The sequence below is a fragment of the Ochotona curzoniae genome, unplaced genomic scaffold (genome assembly GCF_017591425.1).
Source record: "Ochotona curzoniae isolate NIBS_2020 unplaced genomic scaffold, NIBS_Ocur_1.0 contig_1, whole genome shotgun sequence".
In the NCBI taxonomy this organism is placed as follows: Eukaryota; Metazoa; Chordata; class Mammalia; order Lagomorpha; family Ochotonidae; genus Ochotona; species Ochotona curzoniae.
In genome coordinates, this window is record NW_024464918.1 from 22,008,629 (window position 1) to 22,026,810 (window position 18,182).

At 37.5% G+C, this 18,182-nt stretch overlaps 1 protein-coding gene across 1 annotated transcript in view; it reads right to left on the minus strand.

Moving 5' to 3' along the window:
• The window catches only part of SPINK5 (serine peptidase inhibitor Kazal type 5), a 62,823-nt gene that overhangs the window by 34,985 nt on the left and 9,656 nt on the right, over positions 1–18,182 (minus strand). Inside the window, exons 5-9 of the mRNA XM_040974401.1 lie at positions 8,454–8,581; positions 7,141–7,204; positions 5,731–5,858; positions 3,762–3,828; positions 295–422 (exon numbers count right to left, since the gene is read on the minus strand). Coding sequence (XP_040830335.1) covers positions 295–422; positions 3,762–3,828; positions 5,731–5,858; positions 7,141–7,204; positions 8,454–8,581 — 515 coding nt within the window. The remainder of the gene's footprint in view (positions 1–294; positions 423–3,761; positions 3,829–5,730; positions 5,859–7,140; positions 7,205–8,453; positions 8,582–18,182) is intronic.

The window sequence follows — 18,182 nt, forward strand, 5'->3', positions numbered from 1 at the left end:
ATTCTGTCATTATGAGCTAATTACTGAAGAAAACCCACCAAAGCCTTAGTACCATCTTCTCTCCTTGTTCCATACTGACTAGTTCAAAAAGAGGCTCACAGAGGTCGCAGGAGGAAATAAGAAGTTCTTGTCAATCTTCCAGCTAGAAAGCAGAATCTATCTGTACTCAGAATTAGACATCCATCCTTAGTGTTAACTCACGAGACAGTGATATGACTTCTGGAAGACACTGTTTTATCCCCATCTTTCCTTTTCCACCTATTCAGTGACTAGAGAAAGTGATTCTATACTCACAAAATTTCCGCACACAGAGCGCATTTGTTGCCGTGCATCCTGCCGTCAGGGCCGCGGACTGGGTCACTCTCTCGTGTGCAGAAAAGTCTTCCGTTCCTCACAAGTTTCTCATATTCCTTGCAAAGATCCTAGAAAACATTTTATAATTATTTCCTTACTCTCAAACCCAGAAACTGTTATGCATTGACTTATAACAATAAGATTTTTTTATGCCCAGACGTACTGATGAAAACATCTAAGATATTGGTGAGAAATAGTAAGAAATAGTGATTCTGCTGCCACATCACTCCAAACTTGTATCTATCATGTGCTGTATTTATTAAAAGGCTCCAAGGGTGAATAAGGTTGGACAAATACATACTATAACCAAAAGTGCCTAGCTCTTACTAGTTTTCAGATTCATGTGGGGAAAAAAAAAATCTTTCATGAGGTTCCAATAAAGAGACAACAGAAATGGAACAACCAGGACAAAACAAAGCAAAAAGCAGTTTGAAAGGCAGAAGACAGGTTTTGTGAGATGAAATGTTTTTAAATTACTTAGCAGGGATCAGGAACAATCTAAAATAATTGGCAAGGAGAAAGAAACAAGATGGCACGCAGCAGCACGAAGTGAGATATTTATTTTCTCTGTGAGCCTTTTGGAAATTTTTGTGTCCTTTGTCTGCTTTATCTATGAACATTAGTGACACTGCCTGAGAAAGTAAATCTGATTTCCTTTCATTTTCCTTTCATTTCTACCTTACAAAGACAAATCATCAAGACTCATATTTACTTAGAAAACCTCAAAAAAATGTTGTAAATATCAAAAAAAATGCAGGAGATTTTTCTCAAATTTCTTGAAACTTTGGCTCAGTATTTTCAGATTTCTTTATACTCTGAAAATTCTTCTATTTGATGAGGGTTACGTTTAACATAAAAATAGAATTCAAATTACCCCTAGGCCAGAAAATTTTCTCTTCTATTTTATGACACTGATTTTCCCATGTCAGCAAGAAACTATCAATACAAAAAGTGTGGCTAGGGTTGGGGAGGCTGGTGTGGTCATACAGGGGGTAAACCCACTGAATTCAGTGCCTACATCCCATATAGGGACTGGTTCAAGTCCTGGCTGTTTTACCTCCCAGCCAATGCACTTGGGAAGATAATGGAGGATGGTTCAAGTGTTTGAGCCCCTAAACACTCAGGGGAGACCAAGCAGAGGTTTCTGGATCCTGGCACCTCTCTGCTGTTTTAGTCGCTTAAGGAGTAGACCAGTAGATGCAAGACCTCTGTCTCTCTCAAATTAATAATATATCTTTAAAAAATTTTTTTTAAAAAGTGTGACTGGGAGTCAGGTGACCAAGGCCACTATACTGTAACTCATTGGGAGATCATAGCAAAGACCAATCTCCTTGAGGATCTCAATCTTAGAGCCTATACAGTGAAGTTTCTGAATGAAGGCATGCATAGTAGGTTCTTTTCTAGATCGTGTTCTCTGATTATTTTCACTAATCCAAGTTTCATTAGGATACTTTAAAAGAGATTCCCAATTGCCTCGTAATAAAAAGGTAGTTGTGTTTGGAGGAACAATGGGTGTGCTCCCAACTGCCTGGCTGTAAGAATCTAGGAACACAGAAGCACAGGACTGTCCCCCGATAATCACAGTTGGCCGTAAATTAATGCTTAATGAGTCTCATTACAGAAACAATGGTAATTTTGGTTTATAAGCTGTGATTCATCCCAAGAGATTCTGAAGAAACACTTTTGTAAGCAACTTGCTGACAGGTTAATTAGGGGTCACATATTGAGCCATTACTATTCAGTAGTTTTGCTCCACATAATTAAGCTTAATGACCCCTCCACAATAATGACCCCCGTCACAGAGAGGAAGAGGGAGCTATCCCAGACCTGATCAAAAACAAGGAAGAGAAAGCTCTATATTTATGGAGTAATAAAATGGTATCACATGATGGCCCCACATTTTAGGTTGGAATTTGTCAGCTACCAAACAATTGCTGTTCAGCACTTCGTTGTGTATTGAGCAAACTATTGACAGTTCAGCATATTTGACTTTTCCAAAGTGAAAACCCGAATGCTAAATGTGAGAATGAGAACTTAACTTCATTGAACAGTTAGGAAGTGGAGTCCAGCTCTTAACTACCAACAATTATACCTTCTTTTTCCCACAGGAAAAGACAAGCTGCATATGTGACAATAATAATAATATGCTTGAGTTGGTATGCAAGCATGCAAGCATAGGTTCTCATTCGACAGACAGGTAAAACAAACCTCCAAACTTCCTGACAAGGAAACTGAGGCTCAGGAAGGGCATGCTTTATTCAGGATCACACACCCAGAGAAGGAGAGAATTGAGGTGTTGGGACTGTCTGAGAAAAGACTAGCCATCGAGCAAACTATGTCACCCATTCAAGTAGGTGTTAGTTACCTTTGCGCTTGAGAAATCCAGGCTGTGTCACCCATAGTGCTTAGTCACTAATAATGTTCAATTGTAAAAGGAATATCCTTTTTGAAATATTTATTTATGAGCGGCAGAGGAGCCTTTTACTTGTTCACTCCTCACATGCCCAGAAGGGTGAGGGCATACAGAAGGCAACCCAGGCCTCCCATTCGGGCATCAGGAACACAATTACTTGAGTTGTCGCTGCTCTGCCTAGGTCTGCATTAGCAAGAAGGCCAGAGCCCGAGACTAGAGCCATTTTAAATCCAACCACTGCTATGTGAGTTACAAACATCTTAACTACAAGGGGAAATACCAGCTACTAGGAGAGGTAGTTTTACTTGACTGAAATTAGCTTGTCAAATGATTTGAAAAGAACTTCATTTTTAAAAAAATTTATTTTTGTTGCAAAGTCAAATATAGAGAGAGGAGGAGAGATAGAATGATCTTCTGTCCGCTGATTAATTTTAAGAGTATTTTTTTTTAATCAAGTTCTCAGCGTAAGAAAGTTTTATTTAGGCAGGAACAAGCTCTTTATAAATTCAGATATTTCTAAATGTAAGAGCCATAATGGAAAACTGAGTAAGTCCAACTTGTGTTAATGGAATTTATAGGTAATACTCCAGTGGATATACTAGAATCTTTTCAAAGTTATTCCTGTCTAATTTACAATATTTTGCAATTTATTCAAAATTGAATCAAAGCAAAAATGGGACTAAACTAAACCAGAGAGAATACAGATGGAAACTGAGCAGAGTTCAGTTTACATAAACTTTCAGTCTTACAGCAGCTTTTGAGAAAAAGCTGGAGAAGCAAAGTTAGAATCTGTACATTTTGATTGTCATGTGAACTGTAAGTCTGAATCTGATGGCCTATCTAGGAATAGTTAGTTTGTGGACTTTTTTTAAAGTAGAAAATCCATTCAAAAACACTGGTCAATGACATTACATTATTTCAAACGTTCACAATGAAGTTTTCTGATATTCATTGCCACAAAAAGCAATTTTCTTGTTGTTGGCGAGTCATTTACCTTTTCTGCTTCTCGTTGAATTCTGGCTTCACCTTCTCGCTTGGCATTTTCTTCAGCTTCCTTTAAACTATTAAGAAGAGCAAAAAGATGGACAATGTATAGCTTGATTTTATTTTCTGTGTCCAGTTCTGTGCTACGCACTTTCCTATCCTCTGCCACAACTTGTTGAAACTCATCAACTTACAGGAGACAAGCATTTTCCTGTCTTGAATGCCTGAGCTGAGACACTGGCAGAGATAAAGCAGGGTGTGACTCACTGACAGTCAGTCAGAAGCTTTGTTCTGAAAACTGGATGCTGTGATATCTTGATTGACAAACAGAAGAAAATTTCCTTTAACAGGCAGAACCAGGGCTTTAAAACAATGCTGTGATGACGGAGAGAGAAGATACGAAGCCCTGGAGATATTTCCATCCACACCCTTGAACATATACATATTTATTTTTAAGACAGAGACACGGAGATAGGCAGAGAGATTTCCGATCTACTTCATTTACTCCCTGAATACCTGCAAAACATCTATGACTGGGCCAAGCTGAAGTCAGGAGCCAAAACTCAACTCAGGACTCCTATATAGGTGTCAGAACCTCAAATATATGAGCTATTACCTGCTGCCTGCAACTGTGCACATTAGCAGGAAGCTCAGATCCAGGAACTAGAACATGTGGCCTCTTACCTATTCTAACACCTGCCTGTGACTGGTTAGGTCTTTGCCTCGCATGTACCAGGATCCCATAAAGGCAGCTGTTCCACTTCCCTTCTAGCTCCCTGCTGGTAGCCTAGCAAAGCAGTAGAAGATGGCCAAGGCCTTGGGACTCTGCACCCATGTGGGAGACCCAGAAAAAGCTCCTGGCTTCTGGCTTCAGATTGGCTCAGCTTTGGCCTTTGGGGTCACTTCAGGAGTGAACCAGCAGACAGATCTTCCTCTTTCTTTTCTTCTTTCTGTGTATCTGCCTTACCAATAAGAATAAATAAATCTTTTTTAAAAAAAATGTAATGGATTTGCCTTTTTGAAAAGTATAGAGCTAACTTCGACCCAAACTTCTAAGCCCTTTTACGTCAGTTACCAGATTACAATCTCCAGTGGAGTCACACATGGCCATCTCAGCTCTACTGAGGCAGGAACTATGAGTCAGAGGTCAAATTCTCTTTTTAAACTACTATTTGAAAAGCAACAGAAAACCACAGCATTAACGCAGGTTTGAACACTGAAAGGGCATGCCTCCCAGATAAGAAAGTGGAAATCAGGTGGATTTCCTGTCTGAATACCTGTTATAATGACTGTTTTATAAACCTGACAGGACATGCTCCTGAATCCTGTGATGGCTAACTGTAATTCTGGAGACAGGGATGGAGTTTATCAATCTGTTAAATCTTTTTCTATCCTGATCTCAAAGATCCAGTGGTGTGAATACAACACATTAATGTTTGTTGACTTGTGGATTAGTCTACACCTTGTTACACAGCCAGAATAGGAACAGTGAATAGGATCTTGCATATGAGTTTTCCACACCAACAGCAGTGCCAGGCACTCAGAGAGCAATTAATCCAACAGTTCTTCCCTCTCAGAATATTCCTTTATGCAAATAATTGATTCAAACATACAGCACTTTCATTATTTTCAATAGACAATGATTGTGCAGATTCTCTACATAAGCCCAAATGTCACAATACTGCCCAACAAATGACCCAGATGATTCTAGATTAAAATGCCTTCTAATTGAGAAATAATCACACTTCACACTGTGTGATTTCAAGGAATTATAATCTTAAAAAAAAACTTAAAAGTTTCAAATCAACATTTCTCCTTTTAAGAACTTGTAGCTCAGAAAAAGAAATCCTTCTGAGAGTACTTTTATTAAGACCCCTGATTACATCATTCATGAAAAGGGCTTCTGTATCTATGGAATGGTCCTGAGGACAGCAGTCAAGTGCATCCTTGCAGGTCCAGTTGGGGGTGATGATACTCACAAGAGCTCCGCACACATGGCACACTTATTGCCATGTGTCCTCCCATCAGGACCCAGAACTGGGTCATTTTCCCTTGTGCAGCCAAGTCGTCCGTCCTTCACATATGCCCGAAAATCACTGCAAACATCCTAAAGAACAGGCAGAAGAACCTGGCATCCACATCATGATTGTAATGATTACAACACTGTCTTCCCAAAGTTTACATAACTTAGCACATCTGACACTGTGACGGTGCGCTTTGACCACCTATAAGAGTCACAGAGGTGCGAGCCTTGTAGACGCAGTTTAATAAGCATTCTACAATTCATATGATTAAGAATGAAGCTCCCTTACTTATTCATTTATTCATCAGCCTATCATGCTCTAGAATTCAGGTAGGGCATCATTTTTGCCTTCAGTTGACCACAATCTCTCAGGTAACACAGAAAAACAGACATTGAAAGTAGGATGTGCTACGCTGCTTCCTGGAGCATAAAGGCAGCAGACCTTGGAAATTAGGAAAACTTATCAGCTAGAAAAAGGGTAACATGTGTAAGACACGGTCTTCCTTCTATGACCATCATAAACTCACAGACTTTTAGCATAGAATGAAGCCACTTAGTTCAAATTTCATTTAGGCTAAGTACTTTGCCCAAGATCTCCTCAAATTGAGTAACCGTGTTGAGGTTTACTTTTAGGTTAAATCAGTTTCCTATTGATTTCTTTGTTTAAACAAAGACACTTTAATTCACTATATATATATATATATATATATATATATATATATAGTGAATATATATATATATATATAAGAAAAATATCATTACATCTTCACAAATGAGTCTTCTTTATAGTGCAAAATCAAACCAGAACTCAAATATCTAAGCACCGAAGTAACTTGGTCTAGGTTTTGGAACTGTCAATTGCTTTTCCATTTAACTTTCATTATTCCATTTCAAGTGAAGGAAGACTTCTTTCCTTCTTGGACCAGTGCTGTAATGCAGTAGGTTAAGCCATTGCTTTTGACACCAGCATTCCACATTAAAGTGCTGGTCAAGTCCCAGCTACTCTACTTCCCATCCAGCTCTCTGCTAATGTGTCTGGGAAGGCAAAAGATGATGGCTCAAGTCCGTCTGTCCTGCCACCCATGTGGGAGAGCAGGATAGGGTTCTTGGCTCTCGGCTTCAGCCCAGACAACCCTGGTTGTCACAGCTAGTTGGTGAGTGAACCAGAGGGAGGATGAATTTCTATCATAAATAAATAAATAAGTAAATAAATATGTATATAAATATATAATGTGTATATACATATTTATGTGTATACACACATACATATATATACACACAAATTGTTTCCCTCTAGGCATTCCACCAAAGAAAGAAATGGAAAGCCTCTGGTTTATCTTTGCCCTTAGCCAATGTTTATCCTTACCTGCTTCGGATTATTGTTCTCACATTCCCCTTCATTCCTTATGCCAACTTGGGACCTGGTTTTCCTGCAATCAAAAGTTAATAGGCACAGCATTACAGAACTTTCCACTACTGAAACCTGGTATCTCTCCACTGTGTTGCAATTCTCTTTCACTCCCTAAAAACAGAAGTCATACTGCACTCTTTACTTACTTTTCCTAATGAAAGCCTATGGTTAAGACATGAAGTCTACAATAAAGAGTCAGGTTTGGAAGGCTGGTAAGACTCAAACTTGTATATGATACTGCCCAAAATAATATTCTTTTTGTTTTCGGGGGGTGGGGTGGATTCACATGAGCAAATAGGGAAATGAACGCTTGTAACTAGGATTTTGGCACCTCCAAGGAATTTCGCTATCCTTGCTTTTCTCATTTTAAATAAACAAATTCACGTTTGTATTTTCTAGCATCTTACTCTTTATATGGATTACACTGGCTAACACTTTATTTTTCTCGGATAGTACATAAAGTTCTGACAGCTTCTCAGTCTGGTAGGGCTTCAAAGCATGTGTGAAAATGTGAGAAGAGTGCTGTCTCATTTCTAAAAAGATAAAGTGACTCACAATGACAACATCTGCCTAACAATAAAACTACAATAAAAACAATGTAAAGGAAAAGCTGAGTATTAGCACAATGTTTCCACGGCTGCATTGCAAGCATGGGATCCCTTATGAGCAGTTCACTTCCTGGGTGCTGCTCCACTTCCCATCCAACTCCCTGCTTGTGGTATGGGAAAACAGCAGAGGACAGCCCAAAGCCTTGGGCTCTGCACCCACGTGGGGGAGCTGGATAAAGCTCCTGGCGCCTGGCTTCAGATCAGTTCAGTCCTGACTTCTGTGGCCATTTGTAGAGTGAGCCAACAGATGGAAGTTCTTTTGGGAAATTGATTAGAGAAGATAATACTTGTGAATAAAAGATCATACATAGATGTGCATATGTACATATATACATCTACACAGAATACATATGCATGTGTATAATGCAGATGTATGTGAACATATAGGTATGTGTGTGTTTACATATAATCTCCCTATCTTGCCTACTTCACAGAAACACTTCTACTCATATGATAAATTGCACACAAAATTACTCTGTAAGAAAGAGTGCCATACTATATAACTTTCTTCTTATCAGTAGCAAAAAAATGTGGTATTAATAGTTTATAGATGGCTAACTCCTACAAAATAAATTACCTTAAATACTGTAAGGAAAACAGCTTCGTGTAATTGTGTAAGAATATGCTCTAAGGAGCATGCCTGCTTCTGGGAATACTTACGCATTTTTGGCACACAGCTCACATCTGTTGCTGTATGTCTTCCCATCTGTGCCACAAACAGCTGTATCACCGTCAGTGCAGATAAAACCCCCATCTCCTTCTCCTTTCCTGAATTCATCACAATTCAGCTGCAGGAGACATGATTAAGGAACATCAAAATGTAAGAGAGAAAATACTGCTTAGGTATTATAAATAAGTTAACATCTTAAGCCCACAGTAATATAAATTACTGGAGGGAAAAAACATATTAAGATAAATGAACTAATATAATCATAGGTTAAAACCTGGTTGAAGTATAGAGACAGAGTTAGGTTTTACAAGAAAAGATTGGGGTGGTGGGGAGCTCAATTGGCTAATCCTCTCCCTTGAAGTGATGGGATCTGATATGGGTGCCACTTTGTGTCCCAGCTGCTCCACTTGCCTTCCAGCTCCCCGCTTATGGCCTAGGAGAGCCTTGAAAACCTGCATCCTTGTAGGAGACCCAAAAGAAGCTCCTGGCTCCTGGCTACAGAATGGCTCAGCTCCGGTCATGCAGTCACTTGGGGAGTGAATCACCAATGAAAGATCTTTGTCTTTTCTTCTCTCTGTAAATTTTCCTTTCCAATAAAAAAAATAGAATCAAATCTTTTTTTTTTTTAAAGACAATTTTGAGGTGATTGCAGCCATTTGCTGTTGAGTGAGGAAGGGCAAATTTCCTCTCTGCTATTTAGTCTACCGTTTATTTATCAAAGCCTGCTCCCCTTCTCCATGAAGTGCTACTGAGGCACAGTAGATAATGGATGTGAAAGCTCTCTGATAACTATAAACCATAGTAAGTTTCCTATTGTTGCAGACTAAGATAATAATCAAAAGTCAGATTTCTGGGTTCACAATTCTGACGTGGCCACTTACTGCCTAATTTGGCAGACAACTTAATTCCTTTGTGTCTTCGTGTCCTCTGCAGAATCAACATGATTTGCCAACCCTCTCACAACCATAGCAAAAGCTGTGTGTAGGAGCTAGAACCATGCCTCACACTTCATAACATTTGCCTATTGTTATTTCAACTATCTCTTGCACTGAAAACCAAGTCAAGAAAACTGAAAAATCTTCTAGGGATAATGATGGAAATTCTGAAATCTCTACTAATGATAAGAGATACATTTGGGCACAAGACTGGTAAGAAAAACAAATGCAACAGGTAATAACTGATTTGCTACCCACTCACTTCACCTCTTTAAACCTCACTTTCCTCATCTAAAAAATGGTCATTCACACCCTACCTACATCCAGACTTGTGGCAAGGATCTCATGAATACTTACGAAATATTTGGCAGCTAATTATTTTGACATACACTAGCCAAAGATGACACAGAGTTAACTTGAATCTAATGCCTGCCCAAAACCAAAACAAGGAAAATTCTTTCCTTAGGAGATCACATTACAAAATAAATTTTTGATGTTACTATTTTCATACTAAAATATGTCAATGGTATACATGGAACATTTAGATTATAGATCTGTGGTGATCGAATATGACTCATAAATAAAAAATAAAAACTGGATGGATTTTTATTTTTTATTTTATTTCTGAACCAGATCAGATTGAAAAAGGAAAAAGAACTGACACCAGAAAGGAAAGGAACTTCCTACTGTGTACCAGGCTTTGCACTTGACTGTGAGGGGAGCTGAGGGAAGGACAGTCCAGGCCCAAGAGAACCTCCACTGCAAAGGGTGGCTGGAGCACAAAGAAAAGGCAAAATAATTTTTGATTTTTCTCTGAAAAAATCTTTTGGGAAGACAACTGAAGTATGAGAAAATAACAGTTCGAAGAAATTTGTTTGGGTCAGTCACTGCTATTCTCCCATCGCCAGAACATCAACAGCGACATACTAGGTCACGGGTGTTGTCAGAGTAACACAGCAGGCCCAAAGCTCAGCTGGGAGGTAATGCAGGTGCAAGCATTTGTTACTCCACCACCCTCTCCAAACTGCAAGGGGGTGGTGAATCACAACCTACAGAAAATACCTCTTATTAAAATGAACAGTCTGGAAGCTCATACTGGATTCCTTGCCAGCATTCTTTAGAGTTAAGACTTTTATACATACTATTTTCAGAAACTTATAAAGGGGAAAATATAAGCTTAATTCACTAGACTTTTTATAGAAAACACCAATCAAGAAACAAAAACTAGATATTTTCTTAGAATTACATGGAGCAGTTTTAAAATAGAATATTTCTTGGGCCACAAAGAAAGTCTTAAGTTTCAAATTATCAATGTTAGATGGATTATGTTTTCTCATCAAAATTTATTAAAATTGAAAGAATTAAAAATAGAACAATGTGAAAAGCTGACATATCAATAAATAATACTGGGGATTAAAACACTTAGGAAAAAATCAAAGATTTTGAGTACAAATACAGGGATACAGAAAACTTAAATATTTTTAAAATTAGGAGTGGGCTGAGGTACAGCGGCTAAGTTGCCTCTTAGGACATCCACATCCATGGCTGAAGAGTCTGATTTGAGTTCTGGCTATTCTGCTTCCCATTCAGCTTCCTGCTAATGTGCACATGATGATGGCTCAAGTACTTGGGTCCTGGCCACTCAGGTAGGAGACCCAGGCTGAGTTCTGGGCCCCTGGGTTTGGGTCTGATCCAGCTGTAGTAGGCATCCTGGGAATAAACAAGTAGATGGAGATCTACCACGTGCTATACATAATTGTATGTGCTATGCTTTTGCATGACTGGCAAAACAACAGGCTTGGTGATGGTATCACCGTAAACATGTGAGTAATGCGTTGTGCTGCATTATGACAGCAACAACATCAGTAGGTGAAAGGAATTTTTCATCCCCATTAAAACCTTTTGGAACTGTTGTATAAGCTTGTTTTTCCTTGGTTGAAACATTACTATGTGCACATGTCTATGTTTAAATATTTATCATAAAAATTTCTTATATTTTGCTGCCATTGTGAATTAATACTTAAATTTCAAATTGTTTATTGCTGGCATACAGAAACTGTGTTATTAGTCTTACATAAGATGTTGCTATGTTACATGAGATGATGTTGCTAAATTTATTCTTTAGGTCTAGTGATTTTTTTTTTGATTTCTTAGAATTATCTATGCATGATATCACAGTTTTACAATTACAGACTATTTCCTTCACATTGAATAATTAATTAGCTTTGCTTTATTGTATTGGCCAGAAACTCTAGTGCAAAGATGAATAGAAATGGTTACGGTAATCGGCTCTTTTTCCGTCCTTAATCTTCAGGGAAAAATATTTACCTTAAGTGTGATTAGCTGTAGACTTTTCATCAATACTTTTTATTAGACCAAGACTCTCACATGAGTAGCACTGACCCAGTCACTCTGAGCTGGTAAGAAGCTGCAGTCAAGAGCCAGAGCAAGGACTTGAATCCAGGTATTCTGCTGTGTAATACGGGCCTCTTAATCAGCACCTCAACCATTCAGCTAAATATCTGCCCCATCAGAGTAGGCTGAGAAGTGTCTTCTCTGTTTCCTAAGCAAATCTAAAAACGATTGGTGTAAAAAAAAGGATTGCAGGGCCTATTGAACTGTATCATAAAATGATAATAAATATAGAAAAGAAGGATTGATATTAGTTCTATCAGTGAAGTCATCGAGGGCTGATTTTTTAAAATTTAATTTACTCACTATAGATTTATTCTGATTTTCTGTTGCCTTTGGAGCCAGTATTTTGTAGCTTGTTTATTTCTAAGAATTTTTCAATTTTATCCATGTTACCTAATTTGTTATGTTGGCACTGTTCACAATGTTCATATATAGATTTTACAATTATTCTGAAGCATTTCATTCCAGATTTTGCTAATTATTGTTTTCTCATTTTTTCTTGTTCTTAGGTAAGTAAACGTTTTGTAAGCTTTCTCATTTTTAAATGAATCAACTTGGTTTAATTATTTTCTGTTTGGGATAGCATTCAATTTTGTTCTAGTTGTATTATGACCTCTTTGCTTACTTTGCATTTACCTTGCTCTCCTTTTTGTAAGTTTCTTAAGGTGGGAATTTAAATGGTTTGAGAGACTGGCACTGTAGTGCAGTGGGTTACGCTACGGTTTGTAATGACAGCATCCCCTATCACCTCACATACTCGAACACCAGCTCTCCTGCTTCCCATCCCGTGTCCTGCCAATACGCTTGGGAAGGCAGTGGAAGATGAAACAAACACTTGGACCTTTGCCACCCAAGTGGGGGAAACACGGGCATTGTTGTCATAGTTGGGGAGTTTGGAAGGATGTGTGAGCCAGTGCATGAAAGATCTGTCCCTTCTTCTGTTTTCATATGTTCATTTATACCCGTAATTTTAGTGACTTCTCTAGTAATTACAATATGCACTTTATCACAAACTCTACTAGATGAAATACATAAATCTGATAAAATACAGAAATTCTATATATCCTGTTTTGTGTATTATTGTCAAATGTGCTATATCTACGCACAAAATGAACGAACATTACACCTACTGCCTTATAGAATGTCTTTAGGGGAAATTAGGAGAAAATTTAAAAAACTTATTTGTAGACTATATCAACCCATATTTTCAATATTTCTGACACTTCTTTTTGTAGTTCCAAACTACTGTTAATCAAAAGTTAATAAACCAGTTAATAAAGTCTCTCACATTATTAATATGGAAATATCTTTATTTTGCCTTAATTTTTGTAGGATACTTTTGGAGCACACAGTATCTTAGCTAACTTCTTTTTTGTTTTTTAATCTTCCAACACTTCAAAAGCATTCATTCCATTGCTGCCGCGTGATCATTAGATGAGAAATCAATCTACATAAAGTTTAAAAGTCATTTTTTCTTATAACCTCAAAACTTTGCGTTTTTTAAAAAGATTTATTTATTTTTAATTGGAAATGCGGATATACAGAGAGGAGAGACAGAGAGGAAGATCTTCCGTCTAATGGTTCACTCCCCAAGTGACCACAGCGGCTGGAGAAGAGCCAATCCGAAGCCAGGAGCCTCTTCCAGGTCTCCCACGCGGGTGCAGGGTCCCAAAGTCTTGGGCCGTCCTCGACTGCTTTCCCAGGCCACAGGCAGGATGCTGGATAGGAAGCAGGGCAGCCGAGATTAGAACCGGCGCCCATATGGGATCCTGGCGTGTTCAAGAGGATGACCTTAACTGCTTTGCTATCGCGCCAGGCCCTTGTTTGCATTTTGATTTTAAAACTTTCTGCTGTCGATTGTGTATCTTTTTGTATTTATCCCATTTGGGACTTGTTGGGCTTCTTAAATTATCATAGTTTAAAAATTAAATCTGAGGGCTTGGCACAGTAGCCTAGTGGTTAAAGTCCTCGCCTTGAACATGCCAGGATCCCATTTGTGTGCCAGTTCATATCCTAGCTGCTCCATTCCCAACCAGCTCCCTGCTTGTGGCCTGGGGAAACAGTAGAGAATGGCCCAAATCATTGGATCCCTGCACACGAGTGGGATACCTGTAAGAGGCTCCTGGCTCCTGGTTTTGGATCAGATGAGTTCTGGCTGTTGTGGCCATTTGGGGAGTGAACCATTGGACGGAAGATCTTTGTCTCGGCTTCTCTTTGTAAATATTTCTACTAAAAAAATAATTAAATCTGTAAAAAATTATATTTGTTACACTTTTGGCCATTGCCCCTTCGCATAATTTGCCTATTTCCTTTCCTCTATCCTGTTTCTGATATTGCCATCACAGCCTGCTCGTATGCACGCTGTTGGTACACATGCTCTTAAACTACAGTCTGTGATTTTGTTCGTTTCCCATCGGCTCTTTCTGTCTGTACTTTCATTATTTTTATTACTTTGTGTTTGCTGATTCTTTTCTATGCAGTCATACGCCCACTTGTGGATTTCTCACTTCAGTTATGCTCTTTACTTCCAGAATTTTTATTCACTTCTTTTTGATGATTTATTTTAATTAAAAGTTTCTATTTGATCATTCATTGCCACATAACTCTCATTTCTTGAACATTTTCAAATTTAAATTGTTAACATTTTTAATAGCTATTTCAAGTCCTTATAAAATCTATCAGCTGCAAATACCCAAAGAATATATCTATTTGCATATTCTTCCTTGAACTTAGCTCATACACTCTTGCTACTTCTTAATTTTTAAAATGAGAATAGTACATAAATATATTGTGCATTATTACAAAGTATATTGTATATTTTAGAAACAATATTTTGTAGATACTCAGAATTATGACTTCTCCTTAATGACCATTTTATCTGATTTTTTTTTTTTTTTTGCTGGGCTAATGCTTTGAAATCTCACTCTCCTATAATTTGGAGCTGCCAGTTTGTGTCCTTAAAAATCTGTGCTCTGAAAAGACTTATAACTTATACGTTCCAGCTCCCTAGATTTTTTTTCCTTTGTCTTGGTTGCTTGGTTGTCAGCCGATGGCTTTATTAAGTATCTACTCAAAAAATCTCAAGCAAATAAGGCAATTTCTGCAGATGAACATTTGTGTTTGGTAGAATACATAAAATTCAGGCCATTTTTTCACATCCACATTTGCTTTTCATCAGGATATTCTTCATCTTTTAAATGCATGTGCATGACTCAATATTCAACCAATAGTTTGCAAATTTTTTAGATCCTCTTCAGGCTTGGTTACTCATTTGAGAAGACTTGGTAAGAAACTGTACTTGATACAAGCATGATGACGATCTTAGGTTGTTTCCCTTATTCTCAGTTAAGATTCTTTCTATTGAAATCATTGCTGACTGTGACTGGCACCACTTATCTGAAATTAAGTAACTCGCTTCAGTGGTGGCTGCCTAGTTGCTCATGCTTCCAGTCTTCCCTGCACAGGCAATCCCTGACACCTGACCTAGAGGTAATATGGGCAAATCCTTATGCATGACCATCCCTGACTCCAATTCATCTTATCTGGAGTTTTGCAGTTTTAGAGTTTTAAAATGACTCTTTTTGTAAGATTTACTTAGCTTTACATTGGTTTTTTGGGGAGAGGATTTGCTGCCCTTCTAGTTCAGCAATAGCCTGAAGTGCTAAGGTTCATAATAATTTTATATAGATTTTCAAACCACATAAGAATAATTGAAAAGTACATACTCACTTCACTAAAGGACATAATCATACATTTTCTAAATAAAATATTAGTACCCCCCCATATATTAGTACCCAAATTAACAGTGTATTTAAAATGTATGATGATTAAGTATGATGTATCCTAAAATAATAGTTTAAAATAGTGAAAATATTAAAAGGTTAATCATATTATTAGACTAAAAGGGAAATCAGGTATTTTAATAACTGCAGAAAAGTTGGCAAATGAAAACTAACATATATTCAGCAAACTAAGTATGGAAAGAGTCTTGTGAAACTTACCAAAGTTTATAGGTTCAATAAAACTCTCCATGAAAAACATTTCCTTAATGAAAAAACTTTGGAAGTATTCCTTTTAGGGGCCGGCATTTTAGTTTTACAGTTTAAACTACCTGCTTGCCTGCCTGCAGTGCTCGCATCCCACATGGCACTGGTTCCAGTCCCTGTGGTTCCATATCAACTGCCTATTAACACATCTGGGCAAGTACAAGATGGCACAAATCCTTCGGATCCAGTGCCCACGTAGCAGACCCAGCAGAAGCTCCTCGCTTTAGCCTGGCCTTGTCCTAACTATTGCAGCCATTTGGGGAGAGAACAGTGGATCCAAGAGATATCTCTCTCTCTCTCTCTCTGGCTTTCTCTTTTCTGTGTAATTCTTTTTAAAAAAAATAAACTAAACATTTAAAAATAATTCCTTTTAATAGAGAAAACAGAAGAACAGGAGGGAGTTTTGATATTTTTTTTTATCATCACTACTAATACGTAAGGTACTGTACCTTAGTTCAAAAGAAACAGTGCTACAGAAATAAAGAAGTGTTGATGTTAAAAGGAAATCATAAGAATCTCATTACTTGCAGGTTATGAAATCATCTGCCAAGAAAAAAGCAACGGAATCAACAAGCCACCAGAATTAACGCAAAGTATCAGAAAGTAGCTTAATAGGACAAGCAGAAATCAAAAGAATTTCTCTATAGGAACAGAAACCAGACAGTAATATAAAAACATTCAAACCAGGAATAAAACTCTACATTTTAGGCATTATCAAATATTCCAAAAATGTGAAAAAATATTTTACAAATCTCATAAATAATGCGAATTAATAAAATAATAAGTGTTCTTAAGTTTGGTCAGCTAATATTTAGGAGATCGTTTTACCAATATCACTTTATAAATACTTCATCTCTCTAATAAAACTGGGTTTCCAAATTCAAGTTGAATTTTAGTAACCTCAATGTTTTTTGTTTCTCATATGTCAACAGAAACTCTATGTATGAAGCCAATTTTAATAACATCTTGTAAGATAAGGGAGGCATGCCTTACTACTTACTAAGGCAATTTAACCCATCTGAAAGAACAGGAAAACTATACACACATATATAGTTTGACATACGCTGATTAGTTTCTAAAACTGGCTTTCAAAATCACAAGAAATATTAAATGAACGAATTAAGCATTTTAAAAACAAAAGATCAATATGGAGACCAGAGTGATAAACAAATGGTGTAAAGGAGTCCAATTTGAACTTTACTTAAGACAGTCCCAACAAGGCTTGCTGATGGTGTGAAAACTCGGACTTGGGGGATAAAGAATGATGCACTGATGAAAAAGTTGGTGAGAAAGAGAAGATGTCTCTAGAAAGAAAATTCTTGACTAAGTAAAGCACTTGATCCTCAGAGTTGATTTCTGAAGGGTTGATTTTTGATGAGAGAAATCTAAGGAGAGAAAGTGAGTATATTCTTCTCTTTGATAGTAGAGCATAAAATGACAATATAATTGCAAGAATCCATCAAACAAAAACAAGTACCAACCTCGATATATATTACTGGAAAAGTACACAGTAAGATATTAACTCCTTTAGCTCACAGGTTGTTGTTTCCTAGGCAGAAATCATATACCTGTGTGTATTTTACCTAGAGGTAATAGTCATTACTCAGATATAAAACATGATGTAGGTATAATATTTTAAAAATTCCTTAGTGTTATTTCTTAAAAATCCTACTTGGTTAAAATCTAGTGAATTTGTTTTCCACCATGGAAAGTTTTTACTTGCAATATTTTAAAATATTCAATTTGCTAAGTCTGGAATGTGGTGCATGTGTGAGAATATTTTCCATTTGGGTATATTTTATATTTTTAAGCATCACCTATTTGTTGGTTTTTAGAGAAAAGGGGAAGAGGAGAAGAAGAAATCGCTTGGAATGTGAGAAACCAAAGTAGAATTAAAAGTTGCCACTGAACTTTTCTAATCCTCATAGGTTTCTAGAGCATATAGAAGTAGCTTCCTTTAATTACACATAAAGGATGGGCAGTTATTGGTCCGTTGGGTGGGGACCATTGTTATTGTGTTAAAAGTGAGACTGGTTAAGCCAAAGTAAAGAATTTGGTCTGTGTTTACTTCGGAGGCTGAGGTTCTCAGACATACCTGCGTAATACGGCCAAGGAAGATGGCAGCTTGGTTAGAACACAGGTAATTGTCATAAGTAATTAGGGTGTGTCTGCACTGACTGATCATTTTAATTATGTGTCAGGATGAGGAGAGAAAGAAAGAAGGAAGAAACTAGAAGAGAAACCACACAGGACTGGAGTGCCGGGAGCAGCTGACAGAAGGGCTGTTGACTGCCTCAGTTAGCTAAGCAGTCATGAGATAATT